Source organism: Mustela erminea, chromosome 18 (assembly GCF_009829155.1).
Source record: "Mustela erminea isolate mMusErm1 chromosome 18, mMusErm1.Pri, whole genome shotgun sequence".
NCBI lineage: Eukaryota > Metazoa > Chordata > Mammalia > Carnivora > Mustelidae > Mustela > Mustela erminea.
The window spans coordinates 54,488,280-54,508,069 of record NC_045631.1 but is presented as its reverse complement, the minus strand read 5'-3'; the positions used below and the strand labels follow the sequence as shown (position 1 = coordinate 54,508,069).

At 60.4% G+C, this 19,790-nt stretch overlaps 1 protein-coding gene across 2 annotated transcripts in view; it reads left to right on the top strand.

The window, feature by feature from the left end:
* SDK2 (sidekick cell adhesion molecule 2) overlaps window positions 1-19,790 on the top strand; it is a 249,546-nt gene that overhangs the window by 224,265 nt on the left and 5,491 nt on the right. For both annotated transcript variants that reach the window (XM_032319521.1, XM_032319520.1), the window contains 6 exons: window positions 981-1,142; window positions 3,614-3,739; window positions 7,310-7,474; window positions 8,766-8,906; window positions 9,173-9,311; window positions 11,774-11,900. In XM_032319521.1, coding sequence (XP_032175412.1) covers window positions 981-1,142; window positions 3,614-3,739; window positions 7,310-7,474; window positions 8,766-8,906; window positions 9,173-9,311; window positions 11,774-11,900 — 860 coding nt within the window. The remainder of the gene's footprint in view (window positions 1-980; window positions 1,143-3,613; window positions 3,740-7,309; window positions 7,475-8,765; window positions 8,907-9,172; window positions 9,312-11,773; window positions 11,901-19,790) is intronic.

Below are 19,790 nucleotides of genomic sequence, written 5' to 3'. Positions count from 1 at the left end.
AGATGCAGGCGACCAAACAGGCTCTCTTCACAGTGGCCTCCGCCTAGCCTACCCAGGGGGCTCCCGGCCCCTTTCCTGTTGGGAAGACCACAGCCCAGACCCCTGTGGGATTTGCTCAGAAATGTCAGGGAACGGGTACCCAGTGCCGCTGTTCCGGGCCCCCCGCGGGTGACTTCCTTCAGAAGGGCCGCTCGAGCTGCCACCCCTCTGTCATCGGACGCCTGTTTATTCGTGAGATAGTCTGGCCATTTGCCAGGTCCTCTTTTATTTAACCTCCTAACGTGCTGTCCTCGATGGCTATCGATGCCCTCATTCAGCGGGACAACAAACCACAGCTAGGGCAGGGGACGGCCAGCGCTGGGCTGTGACCTGCGAAGCCCATCTCCCAGGGGTCGCCACCATGCTCAGGGGGGACACGGGGAGCAGCCTGGGTCCCGACCCCTGGGGAGGCTGCCGGGCGGGAGGATTTGGGCCCAGGAAGCACGGAGCACAAACCTCGACCCCCTAAAACTATCCTAGCCTCTTCTCTGGTTGTTGCGATTCTGGGTGCATTGATGGAGGACCCGTGGGGAGAGCCTTTGCTGGTGGACCTGAGGCTGTCCTTGGCTGTAGGGCCTGGCTGCAGGTTCTCCCCTCCAACTCTGGACGCCGGTGATCTCTCTCCCAGAGCCCTTCCTGAAAGGGGAACCTCGGGATTCCAGTTCTGTGGAACTCGGGGGGTAGTAGAGCACATGTGGGGGACAGTGGTTCAGAGAGACCGGTAGGGAGCTGTTTCCCACCAGATCCTGAGGGACACTGTGTTCTCCACGGACAGACAGTCCCAGCTCCTCCCAACTTCTCCAGCCGTGGACCCCTTTCTCCCAAGACCGGCCTGCAGGACTGCGTGTTGGGGGAGCACGGCCGTGTGGCCTGGCTCCAAGGCCCCCCATGAACACCACCCGCCCTCGCGGTCCCCCACATATGCGGTACTTCCTTCCCAGGTGTCAGCAAGATCGTGACAGTGGATGTGAAGGCTAACGGCCCTCTGTGGCTGAAGGTGAAGGACCTGGCCGAGGGGATGACCTACAGGTTCCGCATCAGAGCCAAGACCTTCGCCTACGGGCCGGAGATCGAGGCCAACGTCACCACCGGCCCGGGAGAAGGTAAGGGAGCGCAGGGCAGACGGGAGTCCTGCCCTCCGCACCCCGCGTCCAGCCCCCGAGCCAGAGGGGGTGTTCGGAGCTGTGCTAGATCCTGGAGGTGCGGAGATGCAGGGGGACAGGGTCTAGTGGGGACAGAGCCACAGCCCGAGAGAGGACAAGGGTGGGGCCTGGGGGGCGGGGGAGGAAGGGACCGCATCCCGGCCACAGGCAGGGGGACCTGTCAGGCTGCGTCCTCCCTAGACAGGTGACAAAGGGAAGAAGGAGCAGGGCGCTTAGAGGCCAGGCTGTGCGCTTAGAGGCCAGGCTGTGCATTGGGCCTGAGTGGCGACAGGAGGGGGACACCAGGGACCCGGACCCCAGAGTGGTTCTGTCTGAGTTTGTGACCTTCTTGAGGCCAGCCTTGAGCTGGGGGAATTGTTTTGGCACCTGCTGTGGTCAAAATTTGTCCTTGTCACCCAAGCAGGATGTCCCTTCCCGAACACAGGAGCCACCGCCCAGCCTCTGCTCCCTCCTTCCCTGGGAAAGGACACAGCCCATCTCAGACTTCCCCGAAACCCCTCCTCCTCTTCCTCCTCCTCCCCCTTTTCCCTCCTCCTGCTCACTGCCCTGTGGGCCCGAGCAGCTTAGCTGCTAGCTGGAGGGGTGGGGGGGTGGGTAGTTGCTGCGTGGAGAGGCTGCTGGTCCTGGCCTCTCTCACCTGTCAGGCAGGTGTGTTCCTCCACACGGGGCTGGGCCGGCCACCCTGCACTTTCTCCTCGTGGGCACTTTCTGTTCCCCACTCCGGGTTCTGCAGAGAACCCGCTAGCTCCTAGGCTCCGCTGGCTCCTACGGAACGAAGCCTACAGGGCCCCCCCGAGGAAGCTTCCAGAAGATTCCACGCCCTCTGCCCTGCACCTGCCCCCTCCCTCCTGTGCTGCCTCTTCACCTGAGCCAACTTCCCTGGGAAACAAAAGCAGGAAGCAAGCTGGCAGGGACAAAGGGAGGCGGGGCAGTGGGGACAGTTGAGGGCGGGAGGACAGGCTGTTCTAACCTGGGGCTTCAAGTGTCCCAGGCCTGGCGTGGGAAGGGGGCGGGCAGGAAGTTCGGAGGAGGCAGCGGGGGTCCCTGTGAAACAGCTGAGCTGTGCCTGGCAAGTGTGGGCAGGTACCTGGGAGTGCTAGAAGCTTCTGGTCCAGGGGTTGATGACAGCTGTCAGCCTTGAGTTCTGTCCTGTGCAGAGTGAGAACTCGGGGTCCCGACAGCACCCCCCCACACCCTTCACACCCCACTTGAGCTGTGTCCCGCACCCCTGACCCCTCAGCTGCCTTTGCCCTGAGCCGTAGGCGGGATGCGTGTTGGAGAAGGAAGGAAGGAAGATGAGGCGCTCCAAGGTCACGGGTTGGGACCGGACACGGGCCGGGCAGTGGGCAGCCCAGCTCTGGTCGGGAGTCCCCGGCCTGCTGTCCAGCTTTCCAGCTGCCCTGGTCCTGGAGGATCTTCAGTCCGGAGCTGGACTGCAGGCTCCTTGCCTGGAGGCATTCACAGCCGACACTCGGCGCTCACTCGGGCCAGTAGTCAGCCTCGCACCCACTCACCGACTTGTTCCCCCCTCCCACAAGTGTGTAGGGAGCGCCCACTCTGTGCCCAGCTCTGGGGGTGCAAGGCTCTGGGTCTAGTGACAGACAGACATGTAGACCACGGACAGGGTCAGGGCTTAGGGGCCAGTGAGAGCCCAGGGGACAGGCACCCCCAGAGAGGAGGGGCTTGGGACCCTCCATACACGAAACTGGCTCACTCCTCTGACTTCGCGAGTGAGCTCTCCCCTGCTTCGGCTCCTGGGGCTGGTGTCCAGGTGGCCGACATGACGGGCCGCCACCCTGGTGTAGCGGCCAGGACAGCCCGCGGCAGAGCCCACGCTTTCCTCCCGTGCTCCCAGCCTCCTCCCTAGCCCAGCGGGGGTGGGTGTGTTTCACGCAGGAAGCAGGGCGGACGCTGCCATCCTAGGCTGGAAGACAAGATGTCGGGGAGCCCTTCGGCCCCTCAAAAACCGACCCCCCGCTTATCCTAGGCCCATTCCACCATCATCACACCCACCTCTACCATCGCCCCAGGACACATCTCTTCAAGCCTTACAGTCCAAAAGGGCCTCACAGATGGGGAAACTGAGGCACTGGCGGGCGATGTGACTTGATCAGAGTCACCCATCTAGTGAGTTCAGGTCTCCTGACTCCGTTCCAGGGACCTTCCTGGCATTTCCCTGTATACCTCTTCTGGCTTTGAATTTGGAACGAGGGAGTGTGGGTGACCCAGAGAGCACAGCTGTATCAGCAGGCCAGGCCTGAGACCCAGTCCTCGGGCCTCGGCGCTCGCAGGCTTTCCAGAGACTCTGGCCAGGCTCGGAGGGTTTGGCTGTGCAGGTCCCCCAGCCGGAGCATGGGGAGCCAGGATGGGGGAGGCTGTGCCGCCCCTTGCCCACCGTGTGCCGTTTGCAGGTGCCCCCGGACCGCCTGGAGTGCCCATCATCGTGCGGTACAGCTCCGCCATCGCCATCCACTGGTCCAGCGGAGACCCGGGCAAGGGACCCATCACCCGCTACGTCATAGAGGCCAGGCCGTCAGGTACGCGCTGCCCCGGGCTGAGTGCCTCCCTCTCTAGCGGGTTCCGGGTCTCGTGTTCTCTTGCCGCTGGAGTCCCTCCACCCGGCAGCCTTGTGTCCTCCTGAGAAGGCTCTGGTCCCACTGCAGGTGAAGCTAGAGGTGGCCCTGGGGCAAGTGGGAAATGAAGGGTCACACCCTTAGGTGGGGAGTCCCCGGGGTCCCCTGGAGAATGGCACTTCGCACCAGGTGAGGACCAACTCGAACGGAAGATCATTTAGGATACTGGAGGAGCAAAGAGTTGGCCCTCGCCCCTGCCCCTGGTTAAACACTGAGTCTTTCACGAGACCCCACTGACCAGTGTCCCATCAGGAGGCCGGCTGTCCCCGGGGGACGCTGGCTACCGCCTTGAGGCCCGCCTCCACCACTCTGATGATCTCAGCAGTTCCGGTAACTGCATCAGGGGTGGTGAAGCCTGAAATCGAATCACAAGTACTTCCAGAGCCATCAGGGACTGATGAGTCGCTCCAGGGCGCGCTGTCAGCGCTCCTGTGTCACCAGCGCCCGTCGCCCTGACACCTGCTTCTCCCAGCTCCCCTTCCCCGCAGGAGCCCTGGGCCAGCTCGCTCCGTTGCTAGGTTTCCCAGCTCGTCAGAGGGGCCAGGGCTGGGGGGAGAGCTGGAGGCTTGTTCTTGGTAATCCACGGCCCCGTGATCGGCCGGCAGAAGTGGAGAAGGGCCAACGGCATGTATAGCAAATGATAATCAGAATGGGAGGTAGTCAGGCATATCAGTAGCTAATACTTCTAACGAGGGCACCGAAGCATCCCGAAGGCAAGCTGAATACCGTGGGTCACTGAGCGCTAATATCTCAACAGCCAAGAGAGCACGCCTGCTGTTCCGGGAAGCAGCCATACACACATACCCCCATTGCCCTCATCTTGTGCTAGTAATGGCAGTGGCAATCGCTATTACGTTTAGCTACTCCAATCCATGATCTGTTGTAGCTGGAAGGTATATGCAGGCCTGGCTGTCCCCCCCACCCCCAGTGGTCCCTCCCCAGCCCGCGGTGCCGGCTGCTGAGTTGGCCAGGAGAGCACCACGTGCTTCTCCCCACCGGCGCCTGTGCCTCTGCTCTCCGTCCAAGTTGGCCGGCCGGGATGCCAGGCTGTGGAATGTTGGCTCTGGACACCGGGCCTGCTGATTTTCCAGCGTTCCCTGGGAGGCCCAGCATGGGACCTGGGGCTGTGCCTGGGTGCACACAGGTGGATTCAAGGAGGGACCTCCTGAAGGCTGGGAGGGCAGAGGGCAAGGGGAAAGCTGCGCCTCTGCCTGTGGCTGCTGGAGACCTCTCCCCACCTCCGTGCCCCCGGGCTATCCATCCTCCTCCTCTCCGGGACGAAACTGCTCTTGTCCCGTGCTCCCCGCCTCATGGTCGGTTAGGATCTCCAGACAGGCCCTCTTCCTACAAACGGGAAGCTGCCAGGCACTGCAGAGCAAGGAGCAAGGGGCTCACTCAAGGTTTCCAGCCAGGGGCCCTGCCGTGCATACCAGCTGACCGCGGGGGCTGGAGGCCAGAGCCCCAGCATGACATTCGAGCAGCTTCAGGCCTGGCCCCATTACCAGGGTCCCACCCTTTGTTTCTGTGCGGGGCAGAGCAAGGTTGGTCACACAGTAGGTCAGAGACCCCAGCTTCTGCCAGGCCGCAGGGTCCCGGACCAGCCTGCCCAGCCAACACTGAATCCTCCGCGGACCTCAAAAGGCACCATCCTGGACACCCAGTGGTTCCTCCTTCTCCCCGCCATCGCCGCGGGTGTGAGAGGTAAAGCCCTTAGAACCACAGCTCTCGACGAGGAAGGAGTCACTGCCGTTGGGTCATGGCTAGCATCGCCGTCGCTGTGACGTCGCCGAAAGCGAATGAGAGCTTTCAGGGGGCGTGAGAGGAGAAGGGATTTGCACCCCAAAACTCAGATCTCGGGGTCTGCAGCCCTGAAATCGCAGCCCATGATGTTCAGAGAAGGTCGGGGTAGAAGGTTTGCATTCAGTCATCTCCCCAACACTGAGAGGTCGCGCGTGCTGGGCGCTGGGCTGCAGAAGCGAATGGGGCACGGTCCTGGCCCCGGAGGGACAGCACAGCACAGCCTAGCCGGGGACAGCCACAGGGTGCGTGAGGCAGCACCCAACACAGACGTGACAGAGAAAACGAGGCCAAGCTCAGGATCCCGAGCCTTTGTGAGGACAGGGGGAGGCCCGGGGTGGGGGGGGGGCACGGCTGCCAGGGGGAGGGATCTGGATGGGCACGGCCAAAAGGCGGCTTTGGAAGATGCCGACACACTCTTGGTCCCCAGTGCAGAGGTGACAGGGCAGGGGATGGTGCTAAAGTTCCTGACATTGCGGGGGGGGGGGGGGGGGCTGCAAGTGTGGGGAAGGCGGAATCCGGAATCCGTCAGCCCCTGGGCGGGCCAGGCCGGAGCGGGTGCGTAGCCCGCGGACCCACGGTGGCTCCTCCCCGAGCGAGTTCAGGAACGGATGAGGAGAGACGGTGCCCACCGAGGCTGAGGCTGAGGCAGGAGCTCATCCAAGGTCCTGAGACGACCTCCCTGGAGGACCTAGGAGTTCAGCCAACTGAGGTGCTTCTAAGCTCTCTGGACCCCTGGACCGTGTGTAAAGGGTGGTTTAACCCTTTAATTGCCAAGTCAGCCCTTCCCCAGCACAGGGAGGGGGACTCACCGTCCTTCCCAGGGTCACGCCAGCCCCACTGGCCCCGCAGGGAACCTCTGGCCGGGGCCCCCGCTCAGCCTCCGCATCCCGGGGCCTGGCAGGAGCTCGCACTTCTCTTGTGCGGGGCCCCATGCCCGCTGCTCCTTTTGAACGAGGCGAAAATGAATTAGGTCCCCAGGGGGGCGAGACCCAGAGAGCGGCGGACAAGGGGGCAGCAGGACTGGAAGGGAAGTTAGGAGCGCAGAGGATGGGGTGGCTAGGGACAGCGCGCCTGGAGGACCGATGGGGGCCCCTCTAGGCTTGTCTGGGCCCCTTCTCCTCAGATCTCTGCCGCTCAGCGAGGAGGCCGCTGAGGGTGGGCGCCGTCCACCCTCACCGTCCCCGGCGAACCTAGCCCTCCTGCGGCTACTTTCAAAAAGGATCTTCTTTTTACCGGATGCCGCTACTGTGTGTATTTTGAATAGGCAGGGGGATGAGAAGAAGAGGGGCCCAGTGAGGGAAAGGAGGGTGTGCCCGTGTGCCACAGTCGTAGGCGGCCTGGTGGAGTCACGCTGACCCGCACTTTCCAAGGATGTGAGAACGGGCGATCTGACTTCCGCACAGTCACCAGACTGCTGAGCCGCCTGTGGCCGATGGCACGGGGTTGGTTGGGACCGTATTTTCTACACACTCCGTGTTTTTATTAATATATATATTTTATAAGCATTTTAATAAAGGGAACAAAGAGTCAGAGACTGCAAAAGGTATCTGTTGAAAAATACCTTCTAAGATTCAGCGTTGAAGGGGCAGACCAGACAGGCCCTGCTCTCGGGCAACAGCTAGGACAGGAGGGGGCTCCCCGTCACGAGGCGTCTCCCTCTCGACCCTCTTGCAGACGAGGGGCTATGGGACATCCTCATCAAAGACATCCCCAAGGAGGTGACCTCCTACACGTTCAACATGGACATCCTGAAGCCAGGCGTGAGCTACGACTTCCGGGTCATCGCCGTCAATGACTACGGCTTTGGAACCCCCAGCAGCCCCTCCCAGTCTGTGCCAGGTACTGCCGGGGGTGGGGGGAACAGCACCCCGTCGAAGAGCCTCGTGGCAGAGGCTGGTGGTGGGCAAAGAAGAGAGGCAGGTAGTAGAGCCCCAGATGTGTTGCGGGGGGGACCAAAATGTATTGTCCTCTCAGTTCTGCCAACAGCGAACTCTGGGCCAGGGCCTGGGTCAGCTTTGAGCTCCAGAAGAAGCTGGGGGGTGTGCATCTTTGGGGTTCCTTTGCAAGGATCCCAGAATCCCTGAGCAGGGGGCTTAGTAGGGCTTGTGGATGAGTCCGTGGGTCCAAGACAAGACCTTCTCTGAGCTCATCACCCAAGAGATTCACCCCGGCCATAAACTACATGTTTCTATGGAAACCACCCCAAAAAAACAGAGTCCGCGGTCTCTGAAGCAGTGTCCAGGGCTGGAGGAAATAGGACTGCCATCCCTCCCCGTTTCCCTCTCATCCTTCCCATCCGGCATGTCTTGGAGGACTCGCAGAGGACTCTAATGCCGAAATCCATCACCCCCAATCCAGCCAGTAACCAACTTTTAATACCAACGCCCCTTCCCTCAAGGCAGAAACACAGCTCAAAATTGTAACCCACTGGGTGAGTGTCGGAAACCTGGCTGCCTCCATCCTCACACACACATTCTCCCTTGTCCCAATGGATAAAACCAGATCACGGGAGACAGAAGAGCCAGCCCCTCGTCAGGCAGCCCCCTGGATTCGTTGTGGATATGTGCAAAAAGCGTGGTACTGAGGGCTTTGAAGGGAGGGGAGGTCTGGCTGGAGGAGGCATTCCGAAGACCTGCTGCCGTCCACCCCCCTGACTGCCCTCACTCTCAGCCACCGGAGAAAGAGGGAGTCCTGACCCTGGGGAGCAACTCTCCCAGGCCTACCAAGGCCAGATGGGTACTTTTCCAATACAAATCTGGGGCCTGCCTGTCCAGGTAGCCCCTAGGCCATGGGTGGAAAGAGGGGGAGGAAAAAAAAAAAACGAAAAAACGAAAAATAGCACGCACACCAGGGCTTCTCATTCTGTGTCTTTGGCAGACATCACTAATCAATCCCCACACTCTTTCCTGGTAAGTCCAGAGGCAGCCTCAGAGCTCAGAGCACCCCTCCAGGCATCCCCTTACTGGCACTTGAGATTCAGCTCTCCCGGCCAACCTTGTCTTGGGTTGTGCCTCACTGGGATGGCGCAGACCTTGCCTGGGGTCTGTGGTAGGGTCCCCGCTGCAGCGGGAGCCGTGGAGGCGGGAGGCGGCCGAGCACCCCGGACCTGACGTCCCCGTTCGTGTTCCAGCCCAGAAGGCCAACCCTTTCTACGAGGAGTGGTGGTTCTTGGTGGTCATTGCCCTCGTGGGCCTCATCTTCATCCTCCTCCTGGTCTTCGTGCTCATTATCCGAGGCCAGAGCAAGAAGTACTCCAAGAAGACAGACTCTGGTGAGCTGAGACCAAGCCCCGCCAGCCAGACGGGTCTGCCTTTGCTTTGGCAAGGTGGGGCCGGGGGTCCTCTCTCTCCTAGGAAGGCGTCTGCCCTGCGAGGAGGAGCAGCCTAGGGCCCCTGGGTACAGCCTCCATCTCCCGTTTGGTCTCACGTAGCGAGAGAGAGAATGAGCCACCTGGCCGGGTGGGGGAAGGGAGGCCAGTGGTCTAAAGGGGTGACATAGGTGACTGAATCCTGTCTCCCCCACCCCGCCCCCACCCAGGGAACAATGCCAAGGCTGGTGCCCTCGGCCACGGGGAGATGATGAGCTTGGATGAAAGCAGTTTCCCTGCTCTGGAACTCAACAACCGGAGGCTGTCCGTCAAGAATTCCTTCTGCCGGAAGAACGGCCTGTATACCAGGTAGAGGGCTCTCTGCATGGGTGGGGGGCAGAGGCCAGAGGTTTGGGGGCCAGCAGGGCCAGGGTGTGGAGGACTCTGGGGAAGGCCACAGAGCAGGCTGTGCCCACTTGGTCTCACTGTGCCAACGATGGCATTTGGGCTCAGGGGCCGGGGACAGTCAATAGGGCCCAGGCAACACACCCAGGCTGTGGGGGCCCCAGGCCGGTGTGAGAACACGGTGGGGGACGTCACAAGGAGGTGAGGACACAGGGCTTCTGACAAGGACAGCCAAGTGCAAAGAACTTGAACAATTTTGCAACCCAACCTACTGCCCTTTAGAGCCAGCTGCTTGGAGGAACAGGCCCAAGGCCCGAGAGCCACCGGCCCCAGCAGTGAGGCGGGCCCCACACACGTAGGCTAGGCAGACACACTCAAGTGACGGGTGCCTGGAGTCCCCCATCATGGCCTATGCCTTACCTGCCTCCTCCCTGTTCTGGAAAGAAAGAGCACTCAGTATAGACACCCTCTCCCCTGGGCCCTTACGCACGCGTCTTACAGACCAGTGTTCTCCTGTTCACCCCACGAGCCCGTGCTCCTAGCATCATCCTCAAACGGCAGCACCTGGGAAGAGCCAGTCTGGAAAGGTCCCGGCTGGCGGTACCCTCGGTTCCATTTCTTCCTGACTTCTCTCCAACCCGGGGTCCCCTCCGCTACCCCACTTCCCGGCACGGGCTGGGCGGCCCATTTCCAAGGGCCCGGGCAGCTGCTGAGGCCCACCTGACCCTCCCCTGATGTGACCTGGCAGTTTTATGCTCCAGGGAGCTCAGGAGAGCTGCTGGGGGAGGCTGGTCTGCAGCCTGGGAGCGCCTGTCCTTTTGGCCTCAGCCCTATTAACATTCCCAGTTCATCGGAGGGGCACGCAGGCCAGGCACAGCTCACAAAGCTTCTCTCTGTCTCGTCCTGGAGGGAAGAGGCGATGTGTGTGTTCATCAGGAGGACAGAGGGAGGGGCGCACAGGCCAGCAGGCCCCGCTCTCATCCCCCGCCAAAGCCAGCTTTCCAAAGAAAGAGCCATTTGAGGCCGCGGTGGTGGGCCCAGCAGGTCCTCCGCAGCCCCGCCGCGCTGGCTCCGGGGCCCTGCCACATGGAACAAGGGGGCGTTTCACGGATGGCCCGGCCTGCCTGCCTCTCACGCCCCCAGAGTACACACACCAGGGCCCCCGCGTGTCCCCTACCCTGCTGTGTACACACAGAAATCCTCTTGGCGCCAAACCAGCCCCGGGCTCCTGGAGTCTGACCCAGCCCTGGTGACACCGTCAGCCCCTACTTGCCCTGCTCGTGGTCAAGACGGCCTGAGCCCGACATTCCTTCTCCCCTGTCCCAGCGTCCCGTGTCTGCCCATCGCACCTACACGAGGCTGCTGCCGCTATTGTTATGTTTTTATTTTTAAGTAGTTAAGGATGCGGCTTTGTTATTTGGAATCATATCAGTGCGGATAGAGTCCAAGAGGTTGGAGGTAGCAGGGAAGCTGCTTGTGACATACTCCCAGGCCATGGGATTGGTCCCAGGACAGTACTTCTGTAGGAAGGCACAGCTGGCCCCGGGTGGGGGCAGCCGGCATTCAGGGCCATGGTTCCAGAGCCCTTCCTAGAGCAGGCTGGGCAGACCTCAGGATGCCAGGCCCTCAGCAGGGCCTCCCTTGAGCCCGGTCCCCAGGAAGCACGGATAGGGCAGGGTCATGAAAGACCCCAGCCATCTGCTGGGCACCCCAGGAGCCTGCCCAGCCCGCTGCCCTTGCCCTCAGCTCAAGGGTTCTGGAAAGCACAGCCCTGCCTCCAGCCTCTGGGCACCCGAGGCAGGTGGAGTGCTCAGGTGCCCTGTCCTGCATGTTGGCGCAGATGACACAGAGTCAGGGCTCTAACTCACTGGGAAATGCACTTTCTCGAAGGCTGATTTTCAGAAACAGGGCAGGACTCCGTGCCCGAATTTATTTCTGGTCTCTGAGCAGATCTGGAGGGAGGAGGCAGTGGTTTCGTTTCTTCTCTGAACCTTTGCATTAACCATCTGAAGCTCCCTTGGTGAGGTCAGGAATGACCTGGGGGAGGGTTTGCCTGTCGCTCCGGCACGCAGGCTTCACCTGGGATTCTGATCCGGGAGGTCTCGGGGTTCCAAAAGGCTTTGTAACATTCCTGCCAAGTGATCCCAGTGCCTGAGGCCTTAAAACCACGAGTCGGAGAATCCAGTGGGAAGTGGGGTGCTACCCCTCCTTTTCCCTGAAGCTGACTCAGGAGGCTGGTCCAACAGAGCCTCTCCCACCCCTGGGGTCCCCCAGCCCAAGGCCCAGGCCTGTGGGGAATACAGGAGGAGTATACGACAGAGACACCCAGGGTGAGTGCCCTACCAGGCCCCGCTGTGGCCTTCCTGGCCAGGCCCGCCGCTGTGGGTAGGGCCACTTCTCAGCCTCACTCCCCCCCCCCACTCCAGGTCGCCTCCCCGGCCCAGCCCAGGCAGCCTCCACTACTCTGACGAGGACGTCACCAAGTACAATGACCTCATCCCGGCAGAGAGCAGCAGCCTGACCGAGAAACCCTCAGAAATCTCCGACTCTCAGGTGAGGGGCGGGAGCGGGGACCAGCCCCTTCCCAGACTGTGGGCCTGCGCGATGGCCCAGAACCTGGGCTTCTTTGCCTCCTGCCCTTTATGGAGCCCCAGAAAACTAGCCGGGGATCGTCTGTGGACCCGCCGTCCCCTCCAAAGCTCTGCTCAGAGTTTGCTCCAGGGCTAATGGGGGCCTGTAACCTTGACCAGAGAAGAGCCCCCAAGAGCCCAGTCCTCTAGAGCGTCTGGAGTGTCCCCACGCGCTCTGGCCCGCAGAGGAGCTCGTGAGGATGAGGAGAAGGAGGCCCGTATTGCCAGGGCTGAGCTTAGCTCGTCCGGGTCCGAGCGAGCTCCCGAAACCGCGAGCTGAAAGTTCTGGAACCCCAAGGATGGAGGGGCGAGGCCTTCAGCTTTGGAGGCTCAAGCCTGAGTTTGAATCCCGGCTCTGCTGCCTGTGCGCCAGGGCATCCGGGGTGGGGCACACGACCTCTTTGAGCCTGTTTCTCCGTCTGTGGAACAGGCAGGGACAGTAAGAGGCTGTATCATGGGGCAGTGGGATTGCTGAGACGAGGAAGCTTAGCAAGCACACACAGCAGCTGTCTGATGAATGTCAGCTTCCATCTGAAGGAGATGGTGCCTCGGGGAGACACACAGCTCTGGAGAGGCTGCCGTTAAGTGGGCCGCACGGGGACACTGTCCCAGACGATGGTGAGAGGGGGTGAGTGCATTCCAGTGAAGCAAGGTCATGGCCTCCCACTCAGCCATCTTGGCCTTGGCCAAGCCCGGTGGTTGCCCACCACGTCCCACGCCCTAGACCTTTTCTGCCCAGTCCTGGGAGAGGACAAGAACAAAGGGCTGCCGGCAGGGAGCGAGGCTGTCAGCGGGTAGGAGGGGCCCCATCCCCCGATCCAGTCGTGGGCCCGGTGGACCCGGCGCCTCTGGCTCACTACTGTTTTGCTCAGCTCCAGGGCTTGGCAGAGCCCACAAGGCTGAAGCTAACAACAGCACAGCTCAGACAGAGCTGGCAGGGACAGAGACGCCAACTTAGCCTGGCTAACGCAGGAACTCACATGACTCAGGTTATGGCTTCTTATTTTAAGAGTTTAACACTTTGCGGCCATATACGTCCTGGGACTTCCAAGGCCCCGTGTTCCACGGAAGCATGATTGTTTTTTCTTTCCCCCCAAGGAGGGCAGTGAGCGTTTAGATTCCAGGCACTCAAGGGAAAGTTCAAGTAAAGGGACTCCCTCTGCCCATGAGGCTATGACAGAGGGTTCCTTAACGCAGGGCTCCTGTCTATGGAGAGCAAAGGCAGGGACCAGCGGAAGGGACACTCCGGGCTGCTCTGATTAGCCCCCTTCGACCTCCCACAGAGGGCCTCGGTCCTGCGCACTCATTGGCTGGGCACCGACCTTTCCGGGAGGGAGGTCCTGCCCGGGTGTCTCCACATGGCCCATGGCCATCTCCGCATAAGTCAGGATGCAGAGCTGGTCCCTGAGGCCAGGCCAGGACCCCCAGCCTTGAGGGAGTCACTGAACGATTCAGATTCAGACGAATCCTTATCTGAGGACCATCTCACTTCAGTCACCCCCAGGACCCAGCAGAGTCCCTGGAAATCTCCGCTTTGCCCCTAGTGTCTTTTGTTTGAAACAAGCCCATCACTTGAATGCAGTTTCCATAACAATCTGGAACCAGTCCCGAATGGGGAGGGAAGCAGGAGCACATGCCCTGGGGAGGGGAGGCCTCCTGGTTCCAGAAGCCAGTTGTCACAGCAGAACTCCCACATTCCCTTTCAGGGGGCGCAGTGGAGCCCAGCCCAGGCTTAGAGCCCCGCCTGGTTTGGGGTTTGATTTGGATTTATTTATCTCAAGTTAAGTTAGTTTATTTCAAGCTAAGTTTCATGAAGACAGAGACTTGTGACAGTCCTGAGGTCGGTCACCTCCCCAGTGTCTGTCTTGGCACGGAGTGTGTGGTTAAAGCACAGAAGGGTCAATCATGAGAGAAGCTAGGCAAGCTCGTCAAGACCAAGCACATTAGCAGGAGAGACGGACAAAGGTTCATGGTTGTCAAGCCATCCCAAAGGACCAAGGTCAGAACACACACTTTCCAAGAGGCGTGGCCCTTCAGAGTAGTGCCGCTGGGCAGGGTCACCAGCCCTGGGGGCTGTGCTTACCATCCCACAGGCCTCACCACAATCACAGTGACCCTCCGAATGGCCTTAGTGTCCTGTCATTTGTACAGATGGGGACCTGAGGCTCAGAGAGCTTCACTGAGTTGGCTCAGGCCCCAGAGCCAAGAAGTGTGGAGGCGGATCCTGCCCACGGGCCCTTCTGACCCAGAGCCCAGCTTGGCTCCTTGGCTCTCCCCTGTCCCAAAGCTGGTGACGTCACCCTCACAGTAGACTTTTCTGGAAAGGCCTTCAGAACCAGCCAATGAGACACTCTCGAGAACAAGTGACTGTGGGTTTTCTTGAAAGAAAAAAAACAAAGCTCAAGCTCATCTTCAAAGGATAAAGACACACACCCAGAGCAAAGTACCAGAGGCATTAAGGTTGTCCCCAAGAAAGCTGCCCCAGGAGCTTTGCCCAGTGGCTCCCTCAGGGGACCAGCCAGTCCCTTCGGAGGGTGGCTCCGAGCAGGGAGAGGCTCACGTGAAAAGTTGTGGCTGGTATTTGGGGCTGGGCTTGAATCCCGGCCCCTCCCGCTCCTTGACTCCGCGAGGGGGAAGGGTCCTTCATAGCTCACCCCCACTCAGCACTATGGCACCCTGTCCAAGCGACTGTTCTTGGGGCCATGACAGGGGATGGAGTCAGGCCCGTGCGGTGCCGGACTCTTCACGGGGCTCTGGGGAGAGGCAGTCAGGATCCTTGGGGTCTCTTTGCTTTGGAACGGTTCTTGAAAACCAGGCCATTGGCTTTGGGCCACCGCAGGTGCCCTAGGCTCCGGGACTGGCATCCTCAGAGGTGCACGACTGAGGGGTCACTCAGCAATCGTTCCTTGAGCATGGACTCTAGGGACATGGAGATAACAGAGACAGGACCCCGCCTCCAAGGAGCTCCTGGTGGGCTGGAGGGGACAGACTCCAAGACAGAGCAGCCGGTGTCCCTCGGACGCCCTTGCTGCGGCGTAAATAAGCAGATCCTAGGACTGCTCGCTGGCCCCCGTGAGAGGCTGTACAGAGAGCATCCGCCATGGCGCCCACAGCTGGGGCTCATGGTACATGCTCCACGGGGCCCCCGTGCGGGATGGCGTCTGCAGGAGCGTACCCCCACCGGGGTCAGCAGCCATGCAGGCGGGGTCCCCAGCCTTTCAGCGGCTCTGGAGAATGATGGCCTGATGTTGTGAAGCGCCCCTCCCCCCAGGCCCTCTGAGAGCCAGTTCTGCACAGGCGGCCTGGTTTCCAGTCCAAGTCAGACCACCCAAAACAGACTCTCCAAAATGGGTAGAAACCCGCCCAGCCCTTTTCCTGTGATATGGTAATAAACAAAGGTCCACGTTGCTTATAAACAAACACACACGATCAGATGCGAGCAAGGCCCTAACGGGTGCTCCGGGTAGACTCGGGGACGGAAAGGGGAGACGGGCTGTCTCCAGAGGGGTGTTGGTGACACACAAAGGCTGAGGTTTGAAGAGGCCCAGGCTTGCTTGATGCAACTTTTAAAAACCAAGTATGGCTGCATTCCAAGTTCATTTTCAAAATAAGAGCCCAAGTATGGGAGAAAAATTGCATGGCGCACCAGTAAATCTCAATGGAAAAGGACTTCCCAGCCAATGGCACGCCTCTCCTAATAAGTATGCAGTCTTTGTGATTTCCTGGGAAGCCCTGGGAAGTGCTTTGTAATGAAATTAAGCCTGTGTAGAAAAGTAAGAAAATACACCAGACAGATTAGGTTTTATAAGCGTGAACATTTAGGGAGCCCTTACGGGTGGCCAGGAATGACCCGAAGGATTGTTCAAGGTTGGTACTGCTTTACCCTCAGAGCGCTCAGCGAAGCCTGGTGGGGTTACCTGTTGCATGGGTCAGGGAGCCTCTGACAATGAGGCCAGGCCTAAGCCCCTACACCCCTACCTTGTGCCATGTTCGGATCGGGCCCTGGGCAGCACCTGGCTGGTTTTGTCCTCCCTGGAACCTGTTCATTCCTTTCTCGGTGCGTTTATTCAACAACTGTTTTTTTCTGCGCCCACTAAACAGTACCAAGCACGGTTTACACACAGCAGCTCCAATAGAGAGCAAGACAGGCTCTTAGGAGCATTGCATTATGGTGTGTTAGGACCCATTAGGGAAGACCACATGTTTCAAATAACCCCATGTTTTCATTTCATTACTATGGCACCATAATATCTAACTTCAGGAAGAAAATGGGGAGCAAAAGGCCTCCTGGCCTCCTGTTTCTTGTGGTGCAGGGACAGAAAGCCCTGTGAGGAATCTTGGGGGAAGGTCACTGGGGGGCTGCCTGGAGGAGGTGGCATTTCAGCTGGTCCTCCAAGTGTGAACAGGACTGGGTCATGCATCAACGGGAGCAGTAAGGGTCTATAGGTTTGCATTCGGCTAAGTGTTTCTGTCACCCCCTCCCTCTGAGTGTCTGAGTTTCTGGTTTTTCATCCATGTTTGCCTCTTGTCCATTGAGTTGGGCCATGAGTCTAAGAGATTCACTGAGGCCCGTCTCCCGCGTCTCCTCAGGCTGACCCATACAGGCTGAGGAAGCCCGAGCTTGTGCCAAGCTAGAAACACACTACGGGCAGGGCAGAGGGAGTCCAGGAGGAAGGAGGCCAAGCTACCTGTTGGGCCGGGACGGTACATGCTCTCATTTAAAATCTAACCGTCCCCCCCATGCAAGCTGCAGGACCCCCGGTTAACAGATGGGGGAGACTGAGGCTCAGAGAAATCCAGCACCGTGCCCTTGATCACAGAGCTTAGAAGTGGGCATTCGAGTCTGGGTCCAGCCACTCTGAGGGCCTCGTCTGTGGCGGCCTGGCCTCATCCAGGCACAGAAGGGAGATGGAAGGAGAGAGAAGCCTTCACTGACCCCAACAACCCCCCATCCAAGTGACCTTCCGTGAAGCCTCCAAACGCAAGCGTGTCTGACAGCGGGGTCGTCGGGGAGGAACACATTGACTGTCGCTTCACCTGTAAGGAAGGGCATAGGGGGCCTTGCGTCTGAGCTGACACAGATTTATTATTTGTCATTTAAAGATGTATTTATTTATTTGAGAGAGCGAGCAAGAAGGGGGAGCAGAGGGGGGGAGCGAAGCAGACTTCCCACTGAGCCCGACACGGGGCTCAATCCCAGGACCCTGGGACCGTGACCTGAGCCAAAGGCAGACGCTGAACGGCCCCTACCAGCCAGCTGTCCCTAAGCTGACACTTAAAAGGACGTTCCTGGGGGAAGGTTTCTAGCTGTCTGAGTACAAGAAGCCCAGATCCCTCACAAAATGGTGCATAAAGGGGGCTCCTAGAGAGGGAGACGCTTCGCCCCTCCTCACTCCCACCTCTGGTGCCCAGGAGAGGCCCGCCCACTGGCCCAAGGAGAAGGGTGTCCAAGGGGCTGACGCAGGGCTAGCCTCATCCCACACAGAGAGCCCCTGGGCCACCAACCAGGGAGGGCCTCCAGCTTCCAGCCTCCCAAGGGGCCGGTTCAGGGGACCTCCTGTCCTCTAGGGCGGCACATTCCTGCTAGATTTCTGGAGCCTCAGTGAGATGAGGGCCCCCTACGTGGGCTCCGTGTCCTGAGTCTGGGGAAGGACACCCCCCTCCCCCCACCCCACCGCCACGCTGGCAGCAGCAGGAGACCCCTCTCTTTTGTTGTGGGCTCTTGTCCGCGTCCCCCCTCCTGCCGGCCCTTCCCCGCCCCACCCCCTCCCCGCTCCCCTGCCCAGGCCCGGTAATTGCTGAGTGAGTGGCTTTGAGGCGCTGTGAAGAGGCCCAGAGCTGGAGCAGTCCCCTGATTGCCTGGCGGCCTGGCGGGGCTGCCCGTGAAAGGTCCCCTTTGTGCCGGGCTGGTTACTGGGAAGCTGCATTCAATTACCCAGGCCCGCGTGAGAGTTGAAAGCCGGCATGGGCGCCCGGGGTCCCCCCTCGCCTGCTTTCTTCCCTTCTCACCCCACCCCCACGCAGAAAAGAAACAGATGTTCGAGGAGGGGGAGGAAGAAGAGCAGCCGCTGAGGCAGACGCCCCCCTTCTGGCTTCGGAGAGCGGGGGCGGGGCAGGCCCACCTCTACCCCCTCCCACCCCCCCCTGCCCAGCTCCTCCTGCTGCAGCTCTGCCTCCGGGGCTCCCAGCTCTTGCTTCCGTGGCTTTTCCAGGCCCGTCCGGAAAGCCACCCCACCGTGTCCAGCACACAGTAGGTGCTCAGCAGTTGGTAACCGTCAGACGGTGATGATGTGCGTGAATGGGCGTTGGGGTCTGGACCCCCTGGGAGGGCCAGAGAGGCCCATCCCCACTCTCGGGATGCTTTACTTTGGCGGCAGAACTGACCGTCCTTCCCCTTTCCCAGCCGCCTGAGCAGAGTCACCCTCCGTGACCCCAGCTCCTTCTGCAGCCCTCTGGGGTAGGGGGGCTTCCAGTAGTTTTCCACCCCGTGAACTGCAGACATCTACCCATTTTATAGACAGGGATGCTGAGGCTGGGGGTGGCCAGGTGATGGGTCTGAACTTCACCTAGCTAGCCAGGGACGGAGTGGGGATTTGGCCGCACCACAGGAAGTGACCTAGATGCTCATTCACTCTGGGATGGGGCCGCGGTGATGGACTCACCTGCAGGGCTAGCCGAAGTTCTAGAACCTTTAGCATCGATGCTAGCAACCCTTCAGACCGGTTGGTGGAGGCCCTTCTGGGAAGACCTGACCGTAGGCAGAACTGTGGAGTGGCCTTTTCCCACACCTCGCACTTACAGATCCTCACTGCTCTGGGACCAGCCTCCCCCCACCCCCCACCCCGCCCCGGGCCCCCTGCCTCATGGCTCCCATCACAGCCTGCCCAGACTTCCTCTGCCTCCGCGCCGCCACCCCGCAGCCCCAGGCCTCAGGTGCCCAGCCCTCAGCCCCCTCCCCACTCTTGGCATATGGCGCCCCTGCCTGTAGGGCCCCTTTGTTCCCTCCTGGGCCGGCAGCTGGGCAGTAGCAAAGAGAAGGGGCTCGCATTGTGCTGCTCTGCGTCAGGGGGAGAGCTAGGGACTTTCCATGGTCTCCAGCAGCCAGTTCTGCTGCCAAGAGGACTGAGGTCCTGGGAGGGTGTGCAGGGTGGTGGTAAGGAGAGCAGCCAGGACGGTGGAGGGGTGAGGCGGAGGAGGGGAGGGGCCAGACAGAAATTTGCAGATGGAGGAGGGAGGATGTAATCCTAGCTGGGAGAGTAGAAGGGCTCTTGTTCCCAACTCCCAGCAGGAGGGGGGATCGTGGGCTTTGGAAGATCCGGCAGATCCAACCCCCCCCCAGCTCTTCGTGTCTGGGACGAGCCGTCACCCTCTCCGCACTGGGGTTCCCAGCACTCAGAGCGGTAGTGTCCATAGCACCGAGGTGTGAAAGTTAACGACAGTCTCCCGAAGCCTAGCAGAGTGCCTGTCCGCCCCAGCTGGAGCTCAGTACCTTGGGGCTCTTTCCCCAGAGGGGCTAGATGCCCTATGGGTCTCCGGGCTCCTGGGGGCAGGTGCACCTTGCACTCCCCGTAGCTCAGACACTTTGCAGCAAGGTCAACAACTCTCTGTTCGCCCTCCCTGCGGAACGGGACATGGGCTCACGGGGTTTTCTTGCTGTGGTTTTTATCCCAAGTAGTTTGACCAAATGTGCCGACTGTGTCGCTTCGGGTGGGGACACCGTAACCAAAGGGAGGCCTTCAGAGCTGCGTTGCACTGAGAGTGTACTGCTCACTCAAATCAGAGCATGTCTCTTCCAGAGCGTTCTAAGGGTGCT